We start from the raw sequence: 25026 nt of genomic DNA on the forward strand, positions 1-25026 counted from the left end.
TGAAAAACAAACCGGCAGAACTCTCTCTCACACATACGATTATTTCGAAGGAGACTTCTTAACTCAAGCACAGTTGTTCTTCTACCCAGACATATTTTTAAAAGTCTGTAGTCTACCAGCTGAGCTGGGCCGGGAATGACCATGCATGAAGCATCCGTCATCCATGACTCACGTTCAAGGGTGAACCGCACAAAGTCTTTACATCTCAAATCCTGATTTAGATTGTAATGCTAGCCTGCTTTAAAGGGTTTCATATAATAAACATGGTCTTCCTTTTGTGATAATCCCTACATCACTATTTCCAGATGCATGTTTGAAATAGTATATGCGATTCAATTTAGAATCATTTGAGAATTCCATTTCTGTGCCTCCATTGTTTGTTTAAGGTTATAGCTAGACAATCTCTCTTGTTGTTGCTGTAGCTGCACAATACAAATACCATTAATTTTATATTCTATATTGTCAAGTAGCATCTGAATAATAGACCTTCTTTGTCTAGACAATTTAAATGTAGGTCTAGCCTACAAATATCAAAGTGCTTTTGCCTGACTCGCACATATTATAACTTTCCCGAATATTTCTCATTGTAAGTTTTGAAATATTATGAAAGCAGTGTGATTCCCAGGAGCATCTGAGCGTTTCCATTGACTTTATGTGTTTAGCAAAGACTTAAGCAATCCTGACACAGCATGCTGCGCTAACTTCTCCAGTTTCGCCGAGATGTGAAGTAAATTAAACCTGCCCATTTGTCCCGTTTAAGGTTTCAGGCTCTGTATAACTATACTCCTAGGAATGAAGATGAGCTGGAACTCAAAGAAAGCGATGTCATTGATGTCATGGAAAAGTGCGATGACGGATGGTTCGTGGGTACGTGCCTGTTTATTCTCCGATACGTTTAGCTGTTTTCATCACCTGTGAGGGTTTGCTCACGTGCATGGTCCACTGTGATAAAAGATCTCTCTGCGAACTCAGGCTGTGTTATATACTCCCAAAGCCCTGCATTTTGATGTAATGTAGCATTTACTGCTTCTGTTACATGTGATTTTCTGCTAGTCTTGATTCAACCAAACTAAGAACGTTTCTTTAAATGGCACCAGCAAGCAATGGCTGTGATGTCACAATAGCAAGAACAAAAGCCCCTTGCACTGTTCAACAGAAAATGTTAGTCAACAGGGGAGATGCCATGGGATGGGGCACAAGATGAAAAGGAACCTGGCCCATCTGCTGGTTCTCATGTAGCAATCCTAACCGTCTAGGGACAGTCCGTCCACCTCTGCTTCCATTAGTAGAAGGGAGACCGCCCTTCCTTGCCACTTCAGAGGCAAGCCAACAGTAGTCACCACCTTAAAGACTGAAAGCTCGCCACCAGGAGCAAACTTAACATTCCCTGCTGCTCAACTGTTCAGTCCTCAGCAACAAGGGGTCGGGGAAGGGGCAAGGCAGATGATGAAGAGGCGACACGAGGTCTTCTAGGGAAATATTTGTAGACAAAAGTCAATGCCCAGACACAAAGGAAAGAGGTGAAAGGGAAGAAGTGAGGTGGGCTGGCGAGATGCTCAGCAGGAAAGATGACCTGAGTTCCAGTCTCAGCACCTACGCTGGCTGTTAACTGTCTATGGCTCCAGTTCCAGGGGGACCTGACACCTCTTCCGGCCTCCATAAGCACCATGGACACGCAGTACAGAGAATGTATGCAGACACCCATACATATAGACATTTTGGGGAAAAAAAAACAAACCTTAAAGTGTAAGGAAGAAAGCTTTCTCTGGGCTGGTCCAGCAGAGCGGAGACAATGAAAGAACAGAGACCACAGGGGCAGACACATGCGCTAGATTCTACTCCTCACATTAATCGCCATCTCGAAGAAAAGAGAAGTGGTTTACATGCAGGATTTGCTGGAATAGGAACTAAACCAAACTAATAAATTATACAGTGTTAATGAGAAATGAAATCTTAGGAGCCCTACCCAATCTACAGTGCTAAAATGCAAAAGAATGTACTGGACAGACTTAATAGAAAACATCCAAAGAGCTGTATCATTGAAACCAAAGGGGACCATAAGGATATCTTGTTTTTAACTGGCCATGTTAGAAATCATTCTCAAAGAGTTGGACTCTGTTCCACATGCCCAGACAAATAGTGGTCAGTCTTGCACATTTTTCAATGTAGTGATCTTCCAATTGCTCAAATTTTTATATTTTGTTAAGAAGGGCATTTGTTATTTAGCAAGTGAGGGAGCGCCAACCATGAGGTTATAACACTTGTGATCTTGGCAGCATCCAATGTAGTAGCCAGTGTGGTATTACAGAGGTGGCCTCTGGCTCCTACACCAAGCCCTGTGCTTTATTGGTCATTGTGTCCTGCTACAACCTCACAGTTATCTCTTATTCCTTGTAAGAGATAAGTCCATGGTGAAGCAAATCCTACCACTCAGTTCTTCTGCATGATTGTTTTCTAGATTGAGAGGCTGGGCTTGCCCATTTAGCTCAGCATGGTGGAAATCTATCCTTTATGTTCCTGAAAAGATGACTATATTGGGCAAGACAATTAAATTGCCTGCTTTCTCTTTTTATTGTCTTGAAGTAAGTTTTCGTCATTCCCTACCAAACTATTAGGAGCTTGCATTCTCAGTGAACCCTTGTAGACAGCACGTCTTCAAGCTGACATAGGGCCTGGCGTTCCATTGTTGTTACATACCTTTTCATTTATTGCTTCTGTTTTCAGGAACCTCAAGAAGAACCAAATTCTTTGGTACTTTTCCTGGAAACTATGTCAAAAGGCTGTGACTCACCTCACTCCTAATTTACACCACATTTCAGCCAACATCTGCATTAACCCACCTGAAACATCCCAGCAGGCCCATCGCTGCCATGCCTGGTGGTTCCCAATCGGCCATTACCATCTCCACCTGCCGCCACCACCAGATCACCCAGCAGAAGGACCGCCGCCCGCCTGCTGCTGTGAGCCTTAGGGAGGCTTAGAGAAACATGGCAAACTTACACCCACATAAATATGCAGTTTCCCGCTTTCTGCCCTGAACTTTGAAATGTCTGTGTATGGAATCAGAGTGAACATGATCATGCTTTTAAAAATAAGGAAAAAAGAAAGAGGAAGAAAAAAGAGACTCTTGAAGAGACTGTCTGGTCTCCACCTCTCTGGAAGGTGTACCGTCCTCAGGAAGCTAGAAGGTTGTTTTTTGCTTTCTGAAAAGCTATGGTTCCTGTTTTCACTCTCAGCTTGGCAGTGTATTTTCCTTTCATGAGTTTGCCTAGTGCTCTGGTTTACACTATATGACAACTACACTTCAGCTGTTGTTTGCCTGCACTTATTTTACGTTGTTTCATGCACAGTGGTTATAAAATCAGGAGCGTGTAGGAAAGTTCACTGGGACGAGTGTGATCTTTGTTGACTGCATTACATTTTCACATGGGGGGGTCTTTTTCCTGCCCACTTTTTTTTTGTGCTTATTAGAAGTACGAACATCGATCTGTTAAGAGCCGTTGGTCACTGTTAGCAGACTATGAAAGGCTTAGCCACACTACAGGACAAATCATGTTGTGAATTCGCATTGCTGTTTTGTGTATCAAAATGTAATCAGCATCGTGAACAACAAGCTCTTAGTGGTTTATTTACCTGTTAAAACAGTGTTAGTGAGTTAGGCAGAGAGATGAAAGTAATACATGTAGGTAAGTTTCACTGCGTGCACACTTACACGTTTGAGATTGTATGAGGACTTATAATTCATATGCTATGTTGTACATTTTACAGAAATATAAAAGGATCCCACATTATTTTATAGAGGACTTCAGGAGTATCCTAAGTGTTAAGGCTGGCTTTAGCAAGGATTATGATCAATACAACTATTTTTACTACAATAATTATTTTTCTTCTATGAGACCCAGAATCCTGACTCCATTTGCAGACAGGAATATATATGTTGAGCCTGATTTTTTTTCCGGTGTGTGTAAAATACTTCCTAGGAATACACTGGGCACTTTTGGAAATAATGATTAAATCATTCAGGTTGCTTTCTGCCCCCAAAAACAGATCTACAAAATGATACCAAACCTGAAGGATTTAATGGATTTACAGTGCCTGCATTCTACATACCCTAAGACTTAGCTTTGTATTTTGAATGAATTTGCATAAGACCTGTTCATCCTTAGCACCTTATAGACAAAACTTTTTATGGTTTTCCTCCCATGGGCAATGCTTGATCTTATACAACATATAAACTCTAGCATATTTTGTACATATGTTTGGTCTTTTTTGTACAGACTATGTACTTATTCAGAAAACATCGAGATTTCCCAGTTTGTTCTTTATCCTGCACTTAAAACAGAGACTAAACTCTTTCAGCAGATTGTCCTTCTTGGTATCTTCACAGATCACAAGCTAGTGTGAATCTGGAAGATGGCATCTACACAAAATCTGTGAATTGGAAAGATCTTTGTAACTAATCTGAAATACACATAAATGTCAGCTACAGAGGAACATTGTTGGGGGGCAGGACATAAAGAAACATCTTAAAGAAATCCACTTTACTATCCAGTTCACAACCAGCTTCATATTAGAAAAACTTGGGATTAGAAAAATGAGTCAGCCAGCCAGCCACAAACAGCTTTGTTGATAAATGGGTACTTTTTCACACCGTTTATGAAAACAAATCTTCAACTCTGTTGCCTGTTATATTTAAGAAAAAATGCTGTTTCTACTCTCTGTATCTGATTTTAAAAGGAAAAAAAACTATTCATACCTGACTTTCAGGTAATCGACTTTGAATTCTTACAAGCAAAGGTCGCCGTTGTGTTTTTCTTGAGTAGATACCTAATAAATTTTGCTTGAAAGTACCTCTGCTTTTCATTGGCATTTGTGTAGATTGTGTCTTATTCCAAGGTATTAGTTAAAAAATAATTTGAAGCATTGTGTCTGTTATCTTGACACACAAATGGAGGAAGGAATGCTTGCATCAACTCGGAGGAAGATCTTAAAGTCTATCACCGCCAAAGCCCCCTTGCTAGATCCTCTTTACTCAGAATATTACCCTTCAGTCAAAGCACCGCATCTTGAAATAGTGCTGCCTCGAAACTGACTATTTTCCAAGTCGTAAAACTTGTAAGTTAGGATCACCCATCTTGTAACTTTTAAATACTCATCTGAAAGATATTTACCTTCCTTGGTCTCTTGGTGAATTTCAAGACTCCTGCCATGGAAGAATCACCCTTTTCTACCACTTGAACTTGGGTCCTTCCAAATATCTCAATCCCTCTATTTCAGCACACATCTAGAACTGTCAAATATTCAGAAACATGGTCCCGCCCTGGCCCATCAGTTCATACACACGTCCCGTCGCTTCAACAGCTGCTCAGGTCTGCTGGATTCCATTGGATACTTTCTACTGTCTCCAGCTCAATGCTGAGATGTGGTCCCATACGGGACAGACACACCTCACAGACCATTTTATGGTCCTGTTTTCAAACCAGCACTGGTTAGTCGCTTAATGTATAAACCTGAATCTGTCCATCCGGGTCACTGGAAGGCTAGCAGGAAAGAAGTCTGATATTTATGCACCACATGTTAAGTTCTGCTTTAGGTCCATCATCACCACAAACAGGCCTATCCTCCTCTTACTTGATGAAAGGCAGGGGGAATCTGTTTAAGGGACCATCTGCTTTCATAACTGTTTACTGCTGGACCTCTCTTTGTAGGTGGCCAGTGTGTGTGGTCTGATACTTCCTTCACACTCTTTTCCAGATTTTTGTCCTCAGAGGATGATATTAGTCAAAGACTCATTTGATTACAAATGGGTACGTACGCTGCCAGCTTCTCACAGTCAATTTATTTAAAGAATTAATTATTTCAGCCTCCTCAAATGGTAACTCTTTAAAAACTGTTTATGTTTAAAAAAGAAGAATTATCTAACAAGACATTCATTCTCGTCACTGAGCTCCACAGGTTCGTGGAGAGTCTAAAACTATAATTTTTGTGATGAAGTTAGCATTGAAGTCTTACATAGATAAACCCAGTCAATATTCTATCTTCTATCCTTACACCTATAATAAATCATCAGTCCCCTGTTTAAAGAAAAAAAACTGCTTCTGTATCAGTTATGTTTCAAATCATTTATTCCTCACTCAGAGGCAGGGTACATGTCGAGATTGGCTTTAGAAATAAAATGGCCAAACGTGGGGATTTGATTATGAAACAAATTCAGTCTGCTATTGGGTATTGGGTATCCTACAGGTTAAAAATGGTTTACACAGAGAGCAGCAATGATTAATTTGATAAGAAGTTCTGACTCTGAACCTTAATTCAGTAAAATGTTATTCCCTGAAAGATAATTCCTTTCTTTCCACTTTGTGGTTTATGAGAAAGGATTGTATTAGAAGAAATTTATGAAGCATTTTAGGCTCTTACTTTCATCCATGAAAACTGGGAGAGATGTGTTTTCTCTTTGTAATATAAGTGTGTGTGTGGTTCTCTCATTTTTCCGTCTTGTCCCATTAAACCTGAAGTGTTCACTCTGTCCCTTTACAGCAAATAGCTTGTGAATTTGTCACTGATGCTACCTGTTGGTCAGATCTGGAAGATGACCGGAGAGAAAGGGAGGTGTAGCAGCTGCTACACATCAGGCTGCTCTTTACCACCTTCCGGGTCTTTCTCCTCACAGTAAATCTAAGAGAAAACCCATAGAGCTTCAGGAGGCTGGGTAGCTTCTTCGTTGTGTGTGAAGTGTAGCATGTGGGAGAGATTAGATTTCCGGTCTAATGTCTTGCCCAAGCCTGCATGCTGTCTGCTGTATCGCCATGCGCGTGACGAGAAAGAGTATGCACCGAATACAGCACACTCTATATCTCCCCGACAAAAGCTCGCTCAAGTTTCTAGAAGTACACACTAACTGTGAGTTCTGGTTCACTGAGGATCTGGAGGCCACGGCTGGTGGACCAGCTCAGCAGCCAATGGAGTTTCAGGGAGGTGTTTGCTATTCAAGCCCCTTGGAGACCGGCAAGCCCAGCATGCTTGTAGGAACACAGTGTCCTCACTGGGAAGTTTTTAAATATACACAGTCCCAGGATGCACTAGCCATTCTCTGCTGGGTGACCTGCTGTATGGCTCAGAGCCTTAACTCACCGCTAAATTCAGCCCCCTGGAAGCTCAGGAAAGTTCTGTCTGAGCTCACACACATACATCTATCTTGACCCATAAAACTTGGAGCACAAGGCAGGACTCAGCCGCACAAATCTTCACCTGTTCCTTTTGGGTTTCTTGTTTCATCCTTCCCCCTAAAATACGACGGGTGAGTCAGGCATCCTTGTGTCTTCTAAAAATAAATGCCATTTCAATCAATTCTCATTACTATTAACACCCTTAGACAGGTGCCAAGTCTTGCTCTATATTGCAGAGAGCTCAAGAATAACTCCTTAAAGCATTTTTTATTTCTTAAATTTAACACTCATTATGTATTCATCGTACTAAAAATAGAAAATAGAAATGGCCAAAAGAAAATAGAAACAGTCAAATCCCATTTGAGTATTATGCTTTGAAACATATCCTCCAGAGTACTTTGCTCTGTGTGTGTGTGTGTGTGTGTGTGTGTGTGTGTGTGTGTGTGTGATATGTATGTGCATGTATACATGAGCATGTACATCCAGAGTGCTCACATATATGTGAGACAGTAAACTGGGGTAATACCGGTCATAATACTCTTATATTCTACAACTATCCTTGAGTGAGGCACTAGGGTCAAGTCATGAATTTGACATTAATAATACCTATAAAGAAAAGAAATTCAAGGCAACTGTGATCTGGGATTCATGAACCTACAATCAACGCAAATAAATATCTAAGGCCAAGAATTGCTCAGATATAACCAAATGAAAAAAATATATAATCTGAAGACTTGACCAAGGAAGGGAAGGAAAGATGAGAGGGAGAAGATAATGCTATTTACCATTCTTTTACATGGATTAGATATCTTTCCAACTGAGTGATGTATAGAGGAAGATATTAAATTGAGAAGGGTGGAAACAGCAGAGCAGTGGGGTGTGAGACCCAAACAATCCTGGAAGCTCACAAGGGGCACACATTCTGAATCAATTGTACCACAGCAGGTAACAACTTATCTTGAAAATAAGCATGTCATAAAAAAGTTAAACATAAAACCTTTTCCTATCTCTTTGTGTTTCCATGGTTTGTCTCACTTGGAAGACTTTGGGACATTTGGCAAGATAGGGAGACATTTGTGGTGATCAGAAATGGGAGTGTTCTTGCCATTTGGTATCAGGATCGAGGATGCTGCTAATTCCCCACAAGGCCAAGGATGCTTTTCATGTCCAGCAATGCACAGAAAGGCATCTACAAGTGGGTATCACCTAACTAACTCTCTCTACTGTTGAGGGTCAGAAGTTCTGCCCTAGGGTAACTCAGATGTTTAGGGGGGATTTGTATTATAAAACCTACTAGGCAAGGTTATTTTAATCCTGAATTAATGAGTGAATAACTGTAACTATAATGGTTACTAGTCCTTCTGCCCAATGACTGGCAGACCCAGAGCCTCTGGCAGAAAGCAGCCGTCTTCCCATGTTCTGGAAGTGAAGCTGGAATATACTGAGGAAAGAGAAGGTGAGGAGACATGACAAAATGGGAGCTAAGTGATGCCTGAAGGTAAACAACCATCTCTGCAGAACGTCTTAGAGGAGAACCAAGTCCGAGGTCAAAGTGCCAGCAGATTTGACATCTGGGTGGGCACCCTTTCTCAAGGACAGCCATCTCCCTCCCGCGTCCTCTCTTGGAGCAAAGAGGGAATGCTTGGTTCCTCTTTTATAAGGCACCAATCCCACTCTTAAGACATCTACTCCTATTATCCACTCAACTCCAAATGCCCCATTTCCATATAACATCACCGTGGGGTTTAACATGAATCTGACGGAATGCATGGGCATTCATACCGTACCAAGCTTCACGTGACCTCTGCCTATACTCAAGAAATACTGCCTCTTCTCAAGTTGTCATTGCATCGCTAAGAAAAGATAGATTGAGCACACCACGGGCTAGGGAGATGACGCAGTGGGTAAAAATCACTTGTAGGCCCAAGGAGAAGGACCTGAGTTCAGATCTCCAGCATCCTTCCTAAGTGACTTTGGAAGTGTGGCAAGGCAGCGTGCCTTTGTGTGACAAGTTAGGAAGACAGGTTCCCATGCAGCTTAGCCGATTGGTGTGTTCTGGGCTCTGGGTTCAGTGAGAGATTCTCTAAATAAATAAAAATAAATGGATGAAATAAAACAAAGAATGACTGGGGAAGACACCTGAGCTTCCACACCAAGTGCACAAACAGGCACACGTGCGCGTGTACACACACACACACACACACACACACAATTAATTAAAAGACTAAAGAGACAAAAAGGTATCAGGAAATGGGTACTTTGTGCTCTTCCCATAATGCTTCAGGTTGTTTCAAGTTCTCTAGCTGGCTCCTTATCCCCTAAAACCAGACCATTAGATCTCCTTTGTTTCAGCCTGTGTTTGGAATCACTTGCTTACAGAAAGAATCTCAAATGGACATTCAGAGAGGCCTCAAGAGGGGTGAGTATCAGCAGTCTAAGTTCCATTCTGCAAGGGACAGAGGATGGCACTGGAACACTGAATCATCTATGGATGAACCCACCCCTGAGTGTGACTTGGAACATGTGTACTACATATATTACATATGAAGCATTAAAATAAAGTAAGATAAAATAGCACAAGCTATTGCAAATATTATATACAAATACTATATACCCTAGAGAACTGTAGAATACCTATATTCTTTACCAGTGTGAAAATATAGACAAGGTCGTAGATAATGAAGTTAGTTGGCAGCCGGGAAGTGGTGGCGCACGCCTGTAATCCCAGCACTTGGGAGGCAGAGGCAGGCGGATTTCTGAGTTCAAGGCCAGTCTGGTCTACAGAGTGAGTTCCAGGACAGCCAGGGCTATACAGAGAAACCCTGTCTCGAAAAAAGCAAAACACCAAAAAAATTAAAAGAAGTTAGTTGGCCATTTGCTCATCTAAGAAAAATTGCCTTGGAGAAAATAGCAAAGAATTTTATGCATTTTTAATTGCTGTCTGGCTAGTCCTTAATCATGTCAGGAAAAATTGGTTCCTGGATGAGATCAGCATACTCAGGGTTTGTTTGGAGGGCATCTATGATACACCAGCAACCAGCAACACTTGGTGTTACTATCACTAAGATGTTGCCCTAGATTTGAAATAACACCATTGCTTTTTTAACAGATGAACTTTCATACAAAAAAAAAAAAAAAATGGGTCGCCAAGAACAAAATTTCACAGAAACTTGGCATCTGCAGCTCTCTGCCTTGACAATTCCTGGATGAATGCCGCCCTGAAACCCTGCTAGGACTCAGAAGTGTTAGCCCAGTAAGACATCACTCTTTTTTTTCCCATAAAGATAAGGTTCATCCTGATACTTCACATCAATACAGCATATGAAATTCAAAACAATAAAGCTTATTAAAAGAAGCACACATAAACACCAATCTATTCTGATTCTGTTCTGTCCTTATAGATCACACATGGAGATTTCTTATTTTATCTTTTAAACAAAAATCCCTCCACTAACTGTCCCTATACAAACTTAGCTGTTGTTAGAAACTTATCAGAGTTTCTGATAGCATAAGTTTCCCCTAAAATTATTGGCATTTTCTCCTAAACCTTTAGCACAAAAAGTCAGCTGCTGACACCGAGAGATGAGTGGGAACCAACAAGGTTATCTTTGCTGAATTCCTTGGGAACACGCCAGCACTATTGGGTCAAATTTGTAATTAAGTCGTGAAATTATATTTTTCTCTATTCTACCTCTCTTTCCTTTTTTTCTGCTTATGAGTGGATAATTCTCACAATGCTTATGAATTCTAGGCCCAGTGTTATCTATATGCCTGGCCACACATACAATCTTACACACATATACACATGCACACACACACTTAAGCCTTTGGTCAGCTGTCTCATGATATGACAGAAAGCTTAGCAGACATCTGCTCATGAATTCATGGGTATGGTATTTCTTTCACTGTCAAAGATAAATTGCTAGACAGCTGTATTGATGACCACAGCATACCTCTCAGCCCAGATGACACATACAGGAGATGACCCATTTTCTAAATGTAATCATGGATAATCTTCCTACTTCAGGACCCACAGTTTTTCCCTGTAACACATGTCATAAAAACAACAACAAGGATCACCATATAATTTTTCAAATACTAAAATGTCAAAACTTCCTCTTTCAGGGCTGTGTGAATACTACTAATGACATATAATTTGTGGATTGTTCTGGAATTCAGCCTTCACAAAATTATATTTTAAGTTCAATTTTTTAAATCAGAAAGAATATGAATTTCTAACTTTATCAATACAACTCTTTTGAACACCATGGAAAGAGTAGTTTTCAAACTTGGGCTTGCTTTCTTGTTAACTGGTGAGAACATCAGTTGGCTTGTATAATGTACAGAACAAAGATATTACCACACAATGTTCATCTGAGATGTAAATAAGAGAAAATACATGAACAGCCAAACACATAGTTAGCACCAAATGGCTACACCCCTATTCCTTCCTCTTGAAGTTCCCATGTTGGCTGTCAGATCCTCTTGGCCCACTGACCATCTTAATCAGCTGGAGCCTACAAGTGACTTTTATACATGATATTGTTGGGAAAGACTGCATTTTTTTTTTACAGTAAACCAATCAGTTCTTAAGAAAGAAGGAACACTAAATCATAAATCAGACATACAGAAAAAAATTTAAAAGGCAGTTTGAATATTATTCTATTGACCAGTGTCCTATTTTGATGATTGCTCTACAGAGATCTGATCCGTTAGAGACTTCAAGGGGCTGAGGGGTAATGGAGGCCAGTAATGTATTTTGTGGAGCCCTGGATCCTGTCCTCATATGAGCTGTGACATTGAGACTGTTGTTAGGACAGCCGCTGGCATCTTCAGGTTAAGTGAAGAAAATTAAATCAAGCTCTCTCCACTTCTAAACTGTCTGTGAACTCTTTGTTGGACAAAAAATGAAAAAAATACCAGCAGATTAAAAGAAATGTATAACAACAGACTCTAAGGATGAAAACCCTGCATTAAAATTAGTGACCAGAAGGGGATGTGGTGGCACATCTATAGTCCCAGCACTCATGGAGTAGAGTCAAGAATAGGCAAATTCAAAGCATGGCTACACTATGAACTCTTATCAAGAGAGAGAGAGAGAGAGAGAGAGACAGAGACAGAGACAGAGACAGAGACAGAGACAGAGAGACAGAGAGACAGAGAGACAGAGACAGAGACAGAGAAGAGAGAGAGAAGAAGGAGGAGGAGGAGAAGGAGGAGAAGGAAGAAAGGAAGGAAGGAAGGAAGGAAGGAAGGAAGGAAGGAAGGAAGGAAGGAAGGAAGGAAGGAAGGAAGGAAGGAAGAGGAGAGGAGAGGAGAGGAGAGGAGAGGAGAGGAGAGGAGAGGAGAGGAGAGGAGAGGAGAGGAGAGGAGAGGAGAAGAGAAGAGAAGAGAAGAGAAGAGAAGAGAAGAGAAGAGAAGAGAAGAGAAGAGAAGAGAAGAGAAGAGAAGAGAAGAGAAGAGAAGAGAAGGAGAGGAGGGAGAGGGAGAGGGAATGAGGGAGGGAGAACCAGAGGCCAGACTATATAGGCTGGATTGATCCAGTACAAGCAACAAATGCATGAATTAACTTTTTTTTTTAAGATGAAGACTAAAGAAGCTCAAAACTTCTAAGCATCTGAATAGCAGAAAAAAATAAATAAATTAGTTTTTTACCTAGCAAATGTACAAGAATTTGTCTTTATACCATGTTTACAGAAATGGAAGTCAATAAAATACAGGAAACAAAATTTTTCCAATTAATAAAACAATTTTAAAATGTGAGATATCTATTGGCCCTATATATTTATGGAGATGGAGTTAGATCTTCAAATTTTAAGTTTTTACAATGAATACAATGTACATATGTACACAGAACATGAAGTTGAGTGTGTGTGTGTGTTGTATGCACATGCATTTTCTAAGACTATATTACAAACAAAACATCCAACTTCATAAGTCAAAAACAGTCAAATATCAGTAATTTCACTGGTTAGGTTACAACTGAATAAATGAATATATATATATATATACACATTGAAAAGATGCTAAAATTTTACAAAACAGTTTTTTGCGATAATATTATAGCTATATCTCCAGTAATTAAAGACAGATTTATTATTTTACATTTTATAGTTAAGATGCACTTAATTTAATAGCAAACAAAAATTGGCAAAGAAAAACATTTGTTGCAGGCAAGTCCCCAAAGCCTAAACCACATAGTTTCTTAATTACTCTGGCTTTCAAATTCATACTTCTAGTTAACAGAAGTTATAAACATGTATAATAAAATTCACATATACAGCAAATATGTATATATAATACAAATATATAAAATGAATGCATAATAATCAAAAATTTAGTGCAGCCTAAAGATTTCAGTATTTGTGTTAAGAAATAATCATCAAAAACTGCCTAGTTTTCCATAGGAGGGACTCTCCTGTCCTATATTTCTTCCCAAGATGGCTCCACCAGAAGGTGGGAGGCAAGCTAACATCCTCCAGTGGGAGTGGCAGGGAAAACCTGGGCCCTTGGTCCTGATGTGCTCTCCCTCTGTGAGGATTATCCCATCCTGCTGACTCCACCTCCTGCTAGCCCCTACTGTCTGCAGGGAACAGCCTGTCTGCAGATCCCATGCCCTGGCCTAGGACCTCCCCTGTGTCAGTCTTGCACTTTCCAATTCTGTATCTTTAGCACATAAAGACTTGGGGCAGCATGGCACACTAAGGTGCTAGACTCTGCTGATGTGTCAGAAGTCTCAATTGCTACCTTAGGTTCCTTAACCAAATGTCCTAATTTCAATCTCTTCTGTTGGTCTCTCTATCTCTGTCTCTGTCTCTGTCTCTGTGTGTATGTGTGTGTCTATCTGTTTCTGTTTCTATCTCTGTGTCTCTATGTCTCTCTGTGTGTCTCCCTCTCTGTGTCTCTGTCTTTCTGTCTCTGCCTTTCTATCTCTATCTCTCTGTCTCTCTGTCTCTCTCTCTGTCTCTCTCTCTTTCTCTGTCTCTCTCTCTCTCTCACTCTCTCTCTCTCTCTCTCTCTCTCCTTTTACTATTTCTCAGGACAGAAGATAACCAGCATTCTTTGCTACTTCTGCTGTTCCAAACCACCAGGCAGGTAGGCAGGTATTTTGTAGCATTACTGGAAGGAGGGGGACTCTGAAAATCTCTCAGTGGTTAATTTGATAAAGGCATAGAATCCTTGCTTAAAGTGATAACTTGCCTCATTCTTTCCTAAAATCATCAAAATTAATTTTAAATATTTCTTTGGTTATCCTTGCCATTTCTACTATTAAAACTATGTTTAGCTAAATGATGGATGATGGTGAGAAAAACACGTTTTTAAATGATTGGAAGCTTGTATCTATTAGAAAGTTACTTTTATGAAAAACTAAATCTTCAGAAACATGTATCTAGCTAAAACAGAAGACAGCAGCAAAGGGAGAGCCACTTTAATCTGAGAACTGAAGGATTCTGGAAAATCACAACGTGGTTTAAGAAAACCCAGGACAAAAATAGAAAGAGAACTCAAGATACAAATGTAAGTGTCTTGTGTATTTTTACTTATAGATGATATATATACCTGTACTCCAGTACTTCAGAGGCCACCCTGAACCACACAAGCTCCCAGACATTGACACAAAACATCTAGGAGAGTTGCAAGATAAACAACAAAAACACCAGTGCCATATTTCATTTCTTCACCCACTTGTTTGAGAAAGAATCGCAAGCAGCCAACAGGGTTTTGATCAGTGATGGATCAAAAAGCTTAAAAGAAAAAAAAAAACAGTCTTTATGAAAGACATTTAATAATCATAAATTCCAGGCTTATAAAGATATAATAGAGTTAAAGGGGGAAAGTTTGGAAATTATAGTTTTATCAAGTAAAAGAATCTTAGGGGCAGAAAGAAGGGAGCCATTTTGAAACCAGAGTTCAAGAGTCAGGTGATTGCTTTAACCGAGTGACTCTAGAGCGTGAAAGGAGCCAAATGGCCTAGGATTCAACAGACAGAAAGGTGCAGATGCAGAAGATGGTAAAATAAACCCCGGCAGCAGTCGGGGGCCCATGTCCAGGCATCAGAGAGGTAAGCTGAGGAAGGGTCGGCCTCCGTCCATCTCTGGGGTTTGAAGAAAGAAGTGACTGTGTGATCAAATGCAGAAATGATTGAAAAGAAATGAACTCACCCCATCTTGCTCTTAATACAGAACGATAGCAATTCATTTCCATACACAAATTTTCTCTTCTAAGGCTATAAAGACCTGGGATTGAAGAAATGGCCCGGGGATTAAAGATCACCAGCTACTCTTCCAGAGGACCCAAGTTCAATTCCCAGCACCCACGTTGGCAGCTTACAGCTATCTGTAACTCCAGTTCTAGAGGAATCCCACCCCAATTCTGGCCTCCATGGGTACTGCATGCACCTGGCTCAAAACATTCATACACTGAAAATAAATCAATATTTTTTAAAAATCACAAAGACCTAAAAAATTAATACAAAAATTTGTAATGATTCAGTATATTCAATGATATTAAGAAATACAATGGCATGTTTTTAACAAGCCTTTTGATAGAGTATAAGACATATATTTCATTCAAGGTTGATTTAAAATAACTGGTTTGCACAGGTATCCCACACTGATATCCCACACACTGCTCTTTTTTTCTTGTGTAAAAACTCATTTTCCATATATGGTAGCTGCATTGAACTCTGATGCCGGCTTATTGTTTGAGTAGGAATAATGTAATGGAATCTTGGGCTTTATCTGATATGCTACAGCTTTGGGTCGACTGGAGGAAACATGGCTTGATTAACAATTGTCAGAGATAGCAGACTCTGTGCATATCACCATTCAGATCCATAAAGGAAATCGTAGCTTCCCTGTTTTCTTTAACCAATCTAATCATCGCGTTTCCACTGAGATACAAGTCGCAGACCAGGTTGCTTTTAAGTATTCAGGCTCACCCATCTGGGCAGCCGTTGCTGTTGTCTAATCCCTCCAGAACAGTTTTATCATTTCCAAAGGAAACGTCCAGACCCGTTAGCAGTCGCTCCCACTTCTGTTCTGCACAGCTCCCGATAAACACTCATCTAACTTTCTGTCTCTATGAATTTCCTGCTTTAGAGACTTATACAAATGTAAACATAACTGTGTGACCCTCTGAACTCTCATCCACCATGGCAGCAGTAAAAGTTGAGCCATCAGCATTTGATTCGATTTGATTTGATTTAATTTGATTTGAGCATTCAAATTTAGCCGTCAGTGTTACCTCAGATTTTTGCAGTTCAGGACTGGAAGTTTTTGATAAACACTAAGCTTAAAGTACACTCACATGCGTGTTGTTTCTCTTCTTCCTTTTCAAGTTTAGCTACCCACAAAGGACACCTAAATGGCGGTGTCATGATACAAGGATGAGATGTCACCTCTTCTAGCCTCTGAGGGAAGGTGGGCTGACAACTCCGGATCCCGGGATCAGTGCCCCTCAGATACAACTACTGGGCCTGCCTGACTGGACTCTTGGCCAATGATGGTGTCTCATGTCAGAGCCCCACATAGCCTGCATCACCAAGATTGTGACTATCTGCTCTAGTCAAGTCCACACCTCTCCGTGTCAACCATGTCATGTCATGCCTTCCCTGCATCTGTATCTATTCTGGAAGTGAGACTTGGAAATGTCTTGAGGTTTGTTTCATTGGTTGGTTGTTTTGATTGGTTTGCTTTGGTTTTTACCACTGCATCTATTTTGATGTCTGGCATTCAGGATGCATTCAACAATGTTGTAAGAATGAGTAAATAAATCCTTCAAAATGCAGCTCCGGTATTATCACCTCTATGAACTCTCTTCACCCCATTTTCTCACTGCTTGCTCGATGCTCCCATCAGAAGATAATTTTACTGCTCATTGGAGTTTTTGTTGGTGCCTTAGTCATGGTCTTATTGCTGTGACAAAACACCATGGCCAAAAAGCAAGTTTGGCTTACACTTCCAGTTCGTAGTCCGTCAATGGAGGAAGTCAGGACAGCAGCTCAAGCAGGACTGTGACCTAAAGACAGGAGCTGATACAGAGGCAGCGGAGGGTGCTGCTTACTGGCTTGCTCCCCATAGCTTGTTCATTCTGCTTCCTTATAGTATCTATGGCCTACAGCCCAGAGATGTTACCACACACAGTGTGGTGGGCCCTGTCCAGTTGATCACTAATTGAGAAAATGCCTTATAGCTGGATCTCATGGATGCATTTTCTCAACTGAGGTGCCTTCCTCTCTGATGACTTCAACTTGTGGCAAGTTGACACAAAGCCAACAGGTGCAGTTGGCCTGTGTTACTGTTCTCTGTATGGGTTCATGTCCCATATGCCCTGAGTCCCACCTCTCTTTCAATGCCCAAGGCTTCCCTCAGATCCTCACCACATAATGATATGCTCAGTCATGTTCTGGGAATTGAACTTGTGTCCCTATACTTATTTAGGAAGTACTATACCAACTGAGCCATCTGCCCACCCCACTGCCCATGACTTTTCAAGTGTTTTATTATTGCTGTGTGTATGGTGTACCGTTGCACACACACCACAGCATGTGTGGAAGTCAGAGGACAGTTCGGGGGAGTCTTTGTCCCTCACTTTAACGTGATATCTAGGGACTAAACTCAGGCTGTAAGGCTTGCCTGGGAAGTGCTTTACCCACTGAGCCATCTTGCTTCATTTTACATCATTGAAAGTTTGCTATTTTAAAATAACAGTGCTCAAATTTTATTAAAAAAATAATCATATGGCAAAAGTATATAAAAATGAAAAAAACTAAGTTCTGTCAGCAGCCTCCATTCTAGTTTCCTGTGTGTGGAGGTTTCCATTGCTCCCAGAATTCTTCTCTCCTAGTTGCTTTGTGGACAGTATGGGGTGCAAGGTTATAAAAGAAATATACGACACAGTTTCTAAGGGAAGAAAAACAAAGGAGTTACAGAGAACCACATATGTGAAGACACCCATCTGCAGAAGAAAAGGCAAGTCAGGGCCTGTCACCATGAGTATAGGCATCGTTTTAAAGGCAATGACAACTATTCTGCTTCTTCAGCTTCTAGTGACATGAATGTGTCACATCTGTCTTACAGGAGCTTATGCGTGACAGGTTGGTCCTGATGACTGCCGCTTACTTATAGATAATTTCCAACATACTTCACCCACAGAATCAATAACCAATCCACGGACTCTCAGCTTGCACAGGGAAATGTGATGTGGCACAAAGAACTAAATTTGGAGTCTCAGATTTTTTGTTGTAGGCTATGTTGAAAGGAATGACTGGGCTAAGACTCTTCAGTGGGTAAAGATGCTTGCTACGTAAACTGATAATGTGAGTTTAGTCCCCAGGCCTGGATAGGAGGAGGACAGAAACAACACCCAAACATGCTGTCCTTCTCTCTCTCTTTCTCTCTCTCTCTCTCTCTCTCTCTCTCTCTCTCTCTCTCTCTCTCTCTCTCAATTGTAATTAAAGGTTTTGTAATTACTAACAATTTTATTGTTTTTCCAATCACAGTTCCATGTTCCTCCATCAAAGTTATTTAAGGGTTCTGCACACAACACATTTATTAAGAAGGCTTGTAGGAAAACAAGAGAAGAGAGGTGATTCAAAGCATTCTCCTCTACTAAGTCCCTGAAAATACTTTTACAGGGCAGACGTCACTCAGGAGATGGAAGTCCTGCTGATAAAAAGTGAATAACAAGGGGCCAGGTGTGTCGCTGCCTGTCTGTTTCCTCAGGACTCCGCCGGCAGAGGCATGTGAGGTGAAGACAGGATGCAGGGCTCAGTGGCCAGCCTAACCGAAGGGCCAGCTTCCTGTTCAGCGAGAGAACTACCTCAAGGCAAGGAGGCAGACAGCAATAAAGTAACAAGACACCCTGCTCTGACCTCTACATTCACATATGCATACACACACACACACACACACTCTCACACACACACACATCAGAGGTGAAAGGATCTTGACCTTGGAGCCATCCTGGGCTATACAAGAAGACCTTACCCAACAAAACAAACAAAACAACAAGAAAGTTCTCGGTCCTGGTTGTATATCCATCCGACCAATTGGAAACATGACTTATAAACAATGCAAAATGTCTAGACCTAGAACACTGTTTACTCTGCCTTCTTATTTGTTGAAACTCAAGATATGAACAGTACCCACATGCTATGGCTTCAAGAATATTAAATGTGTCCATATTCTTCTAAACAGTGTTGGCCCCCATTGATAGCGCATTTCTCAGGCCCTTCAGTCAGTCGTCACCAGGGTACTCTAGATTTGTACCACTGTGCCTAGACACTCATCCCATTCCCTCTGGACCCCATTCTCAACAAGCACCATCATCAATGATTCTCCCCAGGCAACCATCTACAGTGTAAAGAAATGAAGAGCCCAAATGCTCATTGTCCTAGTTCATTTTGTGAAGCGATAACAGAATTCTTAAGGTAAGAATGACTTATAAAGAGGTTTATTTTCAATTGTTCTAGAGACCGGCTAGAACAGGACAAGCCAAGATCAAGGACAATATCTGATGAGGTTACTCCCTCTGCATCATCCCATGATAGAAGGTAGGAGAGAGGAAGAGAGGAAAGAAGAGGGGTACAGAGGAAGGACGTGGGATGTGAAGTTGTCCTCTTATCTGAAGCATGTTTCTGGGTACCCCTTTGGTAGTGGCACTGATCCATTCATAAGTGTAAATCTCCCACCACAGGACACTCACATCGCTTTCAGTAGGGGACTGAGTTCTGGCATGCACTCTGGGAAGCACATTCAGACCACGCCATCCGCACATACACTGGGATTGAACAGAAAGGCACCGCCATCCTCTTCTCTTTGCAATACCATCTCTACCAACCTACTCTACGGCAAACAAAATGGAATAGGGCAGCCATAGTAGCACCAGTCTTTAATCTCAGCCCTTCAGAGGCTGAGACAGATCTTCACAGGTTCAAGGCCAGCCTGGCCTACATAGTGAGTTCTAGGACAGCCAAGGGTACATAATCACGACATTGTCTTATATACAAACTAGAATAACTCTCCAAAACAAAAAGATAAGAATAGCAAATGTGGCTATGCCTACCCTGGGTTGCCTGCATCAGACTGTGACATCACAACCTCTTCCTCAAAGATCAGAGACCTTTGTCTTAAAACTGCGTGCAAATCAAGATTGAGTTTTGGCTCCTGTGAAGCCAAAGTTTCCTTCAGATGCTAAAAGAAAAGGGGGTGAAGGGAGGGGGGCTTTGCTCCTTTTATAATCCAGTCAAGTTATACAAGCATGACTGATTTGTGGAAATACATTTGTCACTGAGGGTATGAGGCAAACACCTTTTTGAGTTCCAGCAAGCAATCTGTGGACCCATGATGCTAGCCAACCCACTCAACGGCCTCATTGTGGGCCTTTGTACTCCAGGCTGCTAATTACTGGCGTCCTTCCACCCCTTCCCTGCAAGCACAACACCATATTTGTCCTTCAGCTGACAGGATTTGTTAGGAACCTATAAACAGAGAAGAGTCTTTCTTAGCAACCACTTTGAAAGAGTACAGCTCCACTCCTTCTCACCCCACCCCCACTCCAAGAGAAGAGCTTGAGGTGGGGAGAGAAAGGGTTAGGGGGACCCTGAGTTACTTGTGAGAGTCAAAATGCTAACACTGCTGGCTGTCTTTGTCTTGAGGGATTAAAAAAAAAAAAAAAAAGTAAATACGACCATTTCAGAATGTCTTCAGAAGCCATCTGCGAACAGATTAAGAGGAGACTAGAAATGACCTCACCACCATTTGCAGACGTCTGGTCACGCGGATATCTGCAAGATAACCAAGAATAATCCAGTTATGTTATTCAACTTTATCTCCTTGGAGAACACGCCAGGCTTTGAGTCTTGCTATTTTTAGTCCTGAGCGTCAAACACCAGGGAGAAGCATCATCGTCAAGAGACTGTGGAGATTGTATGTTTGCAATAATAGGTGAAGCTCTGAGGAGTAGAAATTACACTCACCCAAAGAGTAGTCGGAGCCCAGAGCGGGGGTGGGAAGAAGGGAGAGCCGGAAAGTTACGGCTGAGGGCAAGGTTTTGATGGATGTTACATTTCAGATGGAAACTCATCACATTTATAAAGAGCGCACGGGCCTGACCTTAGCAGAGAACTCTTCCGAGGATGTGCAGGGGTGCTCACGGCTGGTTAATCTTACTGGAGGTTGAAATGTTTCTGCACTTAAGTCAGCTCTCTCTTGCCAGCCTGAGAACGACTAGTTGAGAAAACAGGACTGGTAGGCATGGAAACCTCGGGGATCTTGGTAACAAAACTTACTATACGGATAGCTGGAGAAAAATGTGAGAATTTTCAAGAAGGAAGGCTCATTTTGGCCAGATAGGATAGAAGCTGAAGAGAAGAGAGCTGAGATTTCATGGTTGAGTGGAAATAATTAACCTTTTGTGAGCTGTCAGCTTTCGACTTCTGGTTGCCTGACTGCAAGCAACGAGGCTGCCAAAAATCAGAAAAGTAGGGACATTGGGAAGGGCCTTCCCATCCTGTTTCCCTGTTACATCATTGAAAGGCATGACAAGGAATTTCAGTTCTAGAAGTTACTGAATGTTTAACCATATGAAAGAATTGAGAACCAAAAGATTACTTATGTAAGGTTCCAACCCCCATCTCAAATGAGCTCCTTGGTGGTAAGTGTGTATTACAGGCAAGGAAGTAACTAGGTCCCAGGGCAACTGAAGTCAGGAAACAGCAGAGCCAGGCTTCTGCCCTCAGACTAACCTCCTCTTCCCCAGCCTCCATCCCACACAAGTTGAGCTTCAGGTAAGAATGCTCACATGGTGCCAACACACCAGGCATCACAGGGTACTCCCACAGAGCTGGAACTCACCAGCTGTAGACTGCCACCACAATAGCATGTAGAGCATTAGCTGGTCAACTGATAAAAATTAGAGGATAACTTGGGCTCAAGTATTTTGTATTCCAGCCCATAATAAATTGATCCATTCTTTTAGACCCATGATAGACAGCATAGGATAGTAAGTACAGGGCAGAACAAAAGCAATTATGGCCAAGACCAGAAAGAATGAAGTCTCAATGAAGTCTTCTAGATGACCTCTAGCTTATTGAAGAGGATACCGTGAAGACCAGAATATTTTCTCCTAGGCCCAACCCCTTTTTAATATTTATTAATTTTATTTATTTATTAATTATTAATTTATTGTTTTTTATTTATTAACTTTGAGAATTTAATACAACATATTTTGATTACACTCACCCCTTACTTTTCCCCTTCTGATACCCCTCACCTCCCTACAAACTCCTCACTGTCTTTTAACAACCCATGGAGTCTAATTTCTGCTGCCCGTGCAGTCCTGAGTATAAGGGCCATCCTCTGTGTGTACGGTCCACCCAACAGAGACCCCACATTTAAAAGCAAACTGATTCTCCTCCAGAAGCCAGAAATTGTCTATAGATTCGCATTTGTGAATGGAGATTTATTAGTATTGTTCTGATGAAAGACTATGACCAAAAGCAACATGGGGAGCATAGGGTTCATTTGGCTTAAATAGCGTGAATTGTAGTCCCGTTGAGGGAAGCAGTGCGGGAACTCGAACTGAGCAGGAACAGAGGCAGAAGCTGATGCAGGCAGTAAGGAGAAACAATACTTACTAGCTTTCTCAGCCTTGATCTTTATAGAACCCAGGGCCACCAGCCCAGGATGGGAGCACCCATAATGCCCTGGGCCCTGTTACATCAATCACTGATTAAGAAAATTCCCTATAGCAGGGATTCCCAACCTTCCTAAAGCTGGTACTCTTTACTACAGTTCCTCATGTTGTGGTGAACCCCAACCGTAAATTATGTTTATTGCTACATGAAAGATGTAATTTTGCTACTGCTATGAATTGTAATATAAATATCTGTGATTTCTGGTAGTCCCAGGTGACCCCTGTGAAAGGGTCCTTTGAAGTAAAAGGAAAAGGTCATTTGACCCCCAAAGGGGTCACTACCCACAGGTTTAGAACCACTGCCCTAGACTTGCTTACAGCTGGATCTTGTGCAAGCATTTTCTCAATTGTGATTCCCTCAGATGACTATGATTTGTGTCAAATTAACCTAAAACTAGCCAGCGCAACTGACCCCTAGTCAACTTGAAGTGTATCCACATCAACCGTTAAGCCATAACCTTTCCTTTCTTACTCATCTCCGAGATCACATACTAATAACGAGATCGCAATATAGAACATTCCAACTCCGAAAAGTCCCACAGTCTTTAAAACTTCAAACACTTGAAAGGTCAAAGTTTCTTTAACTAGGGACTCCTATTAAAATCAAAATAAGTGAAATACTTGCTTATTCCAAGAGAAAAGAACCAGGGCAGAGTTACAATCAAATCAAAGTAAAATCAAATTCCAACAGTGTAAAGGACTCAGTGTTGAATGTCTGAGACTCACTTACGGATCTGTGGCTTCCAATGGTATGGGTCACTCACACCCTCAGCAACACACCCAGATTGTCTCCCAAGCATGGGCCAGCTCCAATCCACTGCTGCTGTAGTTCTTGGTAGTCTCCCACCATACTGGCACCTCCAAAATGTTGGGGTCTTCCCATGACCCTTTCATGCCTTCAGGAAGTCTTGCGTAATGAAACTGTTACATCACAGATTTTTTGTTCTGGCTGGGAGATAGAAAAACAGAAGAATTTGTCTAACTGTAACTGGCATTAGGTCCCCAGTAATGTAAAAAAAATAAAAGCAAAATGTTTGCATAAAATTCAAATTTGTTTAAAAAAAAATGTATCACCTTGGTGACTTAGACTACCAAGTTCAGTTACCTGCACAAGGTACAACCTTGGCCACTTCTGAACCACAGGTTCTGTGTGCTGACTTCAAGGAAACACTTCCCAGAAGATTTCACCTCAGTGATGCTGGTCTCTTCTTAGTTACCACCAGTTTTTCTCAGCAACACCTGACCAAAATCAATTGTCCCAGTAAAGCAACAGTTTACTGCAGTGGTACTGATGCCTTGTTAGGAGCAGCTGATTCTCCATGTCCAACTAACCAGAACCAGAGATTCTTAATTCAAACTATCAAATGTTCTTGATGGAGTCTTTTGCTTCCCTATGAAGTTCCACAAGCCGGGACACCCATTGTCTCCATTGGTTTTAGCTTTACCCTCTAATCTTCCAAGTTCTTATAACAGTTCACCAAGCTCAAAAACTCAAAGGCTTCCCTACCCCAAAGTTCCAAAGTCTTTCCACATTCCTCCCCAAAACATGCGGTCAGGTCTGCCCCAGCAATAATCCATGATCCTGGTACCGATTTCTGTCTTAGATAGGGTTCTGACTGCTGTGATAAAACGCCACAGCCAAAAGCAACTTTGGGATTAAAGGATTTATCTGGCTTACAGATCCTAAATCAGCCCATTGATGGAAGCCAAGGCAGAAACTCAAGCAGGGCAGGAACCTGGAGGCAGGAGCTGATGGAAGAGTGCTGCTTACTAGCTTGTTCATCACGGCTTGCTCAGCCTGGTTTCTTACAGAACCCAGGACAGCCTTGAGCCCAGCATAGTACCACCCACAATAGGCTGGGCCCTCCAATAGCAATCCCAGCAAAAGAAAATGCCTTACAGGCTTGCCTACAGCTGAGTCTTACAGAGCCGTTTTCTCAATTGACGTTCCCTCCTCTCAGATGACTATAGCTTGTGTCAAGCTGACATTAAACAGTGCAGGGTTCAAGAACCTTCCCTACCTGTGTGCTGGGTGGGGCACTGACTGGCTTGATCTTGTGCAAGTCTTGTAGAGGCAACTCCAGATGTGAGTTCATGAGTGCAGCAGTTCTATCACAGTCAGAATATATTAGACACTCAATTATTCTCCACACGTTGACCA

General features: G+C 41.5%; 1 protein-coding gene across 13 annotated transcripts in view; it reads left to right on the forward strand.

Moving 5' to 3' along the window:
* The window catches only part of Sorbs2 (sorbin and SH3 domain containing 2), a 196790-nt gene extending 191940 nt beyond the window's left edge, over window positions 1-4850 (forward strand). For 11 of the 13 annotated variants that reach the window (XM_052161986.1, XM_052161992.1, XM_052161991.1 and 8 more), the window contains 2 exons: window positions 761-867; window positions 2725-4850. In XM_052161986.1, coding sequence (XP_052017946.1) covers window positions 761-867; window positions 2725-2786 — 169 coding nt within the window. In that variant the 3' untranslated portion in view covers window positions 2787-4850. The remainder of the gene's footprint in view (window positions 1-760; window positions 868-2724) is intronic. The other 2 variants (XM_052161999.1, XM_052161994.1) reach the window with 1 other exon arrangement.
* Window positions 4851-25026: the final 20176 nt, after the last annotated feature.

This window comes from Apodemus sylvaticus, chromosome 18 (genome assembly GCF_947179515.1).
Source record: "Apodemus sylvaticus chromosome 18, mApoSyl1.1, whole genome shotgun sequence".
NCBI classification, from domain to species: Eukaryota; Metazoa; Chordata; class Mammalia; order Rodentia; family Muridae; genus Apodemus; species Apodemus sylvaticus.